General features: G+C 40.2%; 1 protein-coding gene across 1 annotated transcript in view; it reads left to right on the forward strand.

The window, feature by feature from the left end:
* Positions 1-2,497, forward strand: part of LOC101848972 — a gene marked incomplete in the record, with an annotated part of 113,683 nt that overhangs the window by 13,933 nt on the left and 97,253 nt on the right. Inside the window, 2 exon segments of the mRNA XM_013083170.2 lie at positions 333-725; positions 1,881-2,051. Of these exon segments, the coding sequence (XP_012938624.1) occupies positions 333-725; positions 1,881-2,051 (564 nt within the window).

The following is a 2,497-nucleotide window of genomic DNA, read 5'->3' on the forward strand; positions in this document are numbered from 1 at the left end:
AAGTATTTTTGTACCGTAAAACACAATTCATAAAGATATGTCTTACAGTACCTTTCCCGAGCCCAGGCACACACACATTTTCAGAAATTGACAGATGATCATTATGATTATCATTATTATTATTATTATCATTATTATTATTATTATTATTATTATTATTATGATTATTATTACTATAATCATCATCATCATACAAACAGTGAGACCTCTGGTTATGGGTTTTGAAAACATGAACTTTCGTTTTGTCGTCCGCAGTGTTTTAAGCGCACACTGCCTCCTTCTTTATCTCAGTAACAATATATGATATTATTAGGATTTTTTTCTTCTTGCAGTGAACACAGCCAATTCGTCTACTACAATAGACCCTTTGGACACAACCGATTCTGGGGCTACAACCGATTCTAGGAACACAACCGATTCTGGGGTTACAACCGATTCCTGGAACACAACCGATTCTGGAGCTACAACCGATTCTTGGAACACAGCCAATTCCTCTACTACAACAGACCTTTGGAACACAACCGATTCTGGGGCTACAACCGATTCTAGGAACACAACCGATTCTGGGGCTACAACTGATTCTTCGAACACAACCGATTCCGGGGCTACAATTGATTCTCGGAACTCAACCGATTCCGGGGCTACAACCGATTCTTGGAACACAACCGATTCTGGGGCTACAACCGATTCTGCAACTTCAACAGAATCTGTGGACGTTAGTTATGGTATGTTTCGCTTATTGTTTTTGTACTAAGTATGGGATGGAATAGATACATGAAATTTCTGGTACACTTAAATAAACAAATTAAGTTTCTGGTACACTTGAAGGAACATGAGATAAGGTAAGATACATCGTTTTTGTTCAGATCTTTGCGCATTTGTTTGGTGTTTCACCACACACACACACACACACACACACACACACACACACACACACACACAAACATGCACCCACACGCAGTATGCTTGCATTCACAGACAGGCTCACAGTCACATGCATAATATAAATGAACAGTAATATAAACAATAATAATGTTAAGCTAGATACATTCCCAGGCATTGAACACCTTACGCTTACTGTCAACATTAAAAGCAAACGAAGCAGGGGTAGACACAGAGCAACTTTCTTGAAGAGTCTCAACAGATAAGTGACAGGAGCAGGATAACGTAGCCTTTTTTTTAAAGCGCAGGGGCGATGGAATGAACGGGGAGGCATTATCACCCATGTCTGTCACAGGCTTGTCGTATGATCATGAGGATGATGATGATGATGCTGCTGCTGCTGCTGATGATGATGATGATGTAACCTTAAGACCCTTTATCCCTACTCTTGTTGGGCCCATTTCCCTGCTATTATACAGCGCCCATTAATTAATTTTACTTTCAGTTGTTCCTGAGGTAGCCCAAAAGGTGAAACATTGAGCTGTTTCAAGAAAATAAATGATAAACGTCAACTTTCGGACATATGGAGTTATTGGGATCATCTGAAAGCTGATTTATTTGCCTTGCTTTCAATCAGATAACTATCCATTTATCTTGAATAGGACTCAAGATACTTGCGATTGAAGGAACTAAAGTCGCCTGGTTTCAGTGGTTAAATTACGAGAAAATGGCCGCCAAGAGTTTGGTTACTCCATTACCTAAAGAGTCTTTGAAAACTGAAAAATGATATATTTTGTGCCTTTATTCAATGTTTTTCAGAAAATTTCACATGAGACGTACTTTTAAATGGACATACAAGAGGTTAACGGTTAAGCCAGAAAATAAAAATTCCATAAAAATGTTCAGAGTGGCGGAAAATGCCTGTTTCTCCTATTTTCATAATTATTTTGACGAGCACCCGATTTCACTACATCGCCTCACATTTTTTTCCACAACAGGGGAGGAGAACACTACTGATATGACAACCACAGAGGAAACTACTGAAGCCTCCACATCAACCACCACCAGCACCACCACAACAACCACCACCACAACCACCACCACAACCACAACCCCCACTGCTGCGACTGCAACCCCACAGGGTGGATTGCCGTCATTGCCGGCAGATGGTATGTTTCCATCAGCCTTCTACTTTGCGTTCCCCGGCTAGATCTCAAGGGTAGTCAACTGTATAGGTTCTTTCACCTGCTAGATCTCAGCTCAGGGATAGTCAATTGTTGGTTCTTTAACTTATTAGATCTCAAGGGTAGTCGATTGTTGGTTCTTTAACTTATTAGATCTCAAGGGTAGTCGACTACTGGTTCTTCAACCTGCAGTGCAACTGATTTCTAAGTGTGTAACCGTTTTATCAGCTTCGTAGGATCCCTTGCTTTCAGACAGCCACATTCCGATTTCGAAGGTATTCTATATTTTAAAACAATGCTAACTAGAGTGTTTTCTGTTTCGGTGGGAGTTAGATTTGAAATTTTCCCAGGCGGTGGCAGAAGTCTGCTCTAACTGAGAAGAAGAAGAAGAAGAAGAAGAAGAAGAAGAAGAAGAAGAAGAAGAAGAAGAA

Source organism: Aplysia californica, unplaced genomic scaffold, assembly GCF_000002075.1.
Source record: "Aplysia californica isolate F4 #8 unplaced genomic scaffold, AplCal3.0 scaffold00215, whole genome shotgun sequence".
Taxonomy (NCBI): Eukaryota; Metazoa; Mollusca; class Gastropoda; order Aplysiida; family Aplysiidae; genus Aplysia; species Aplysia californica.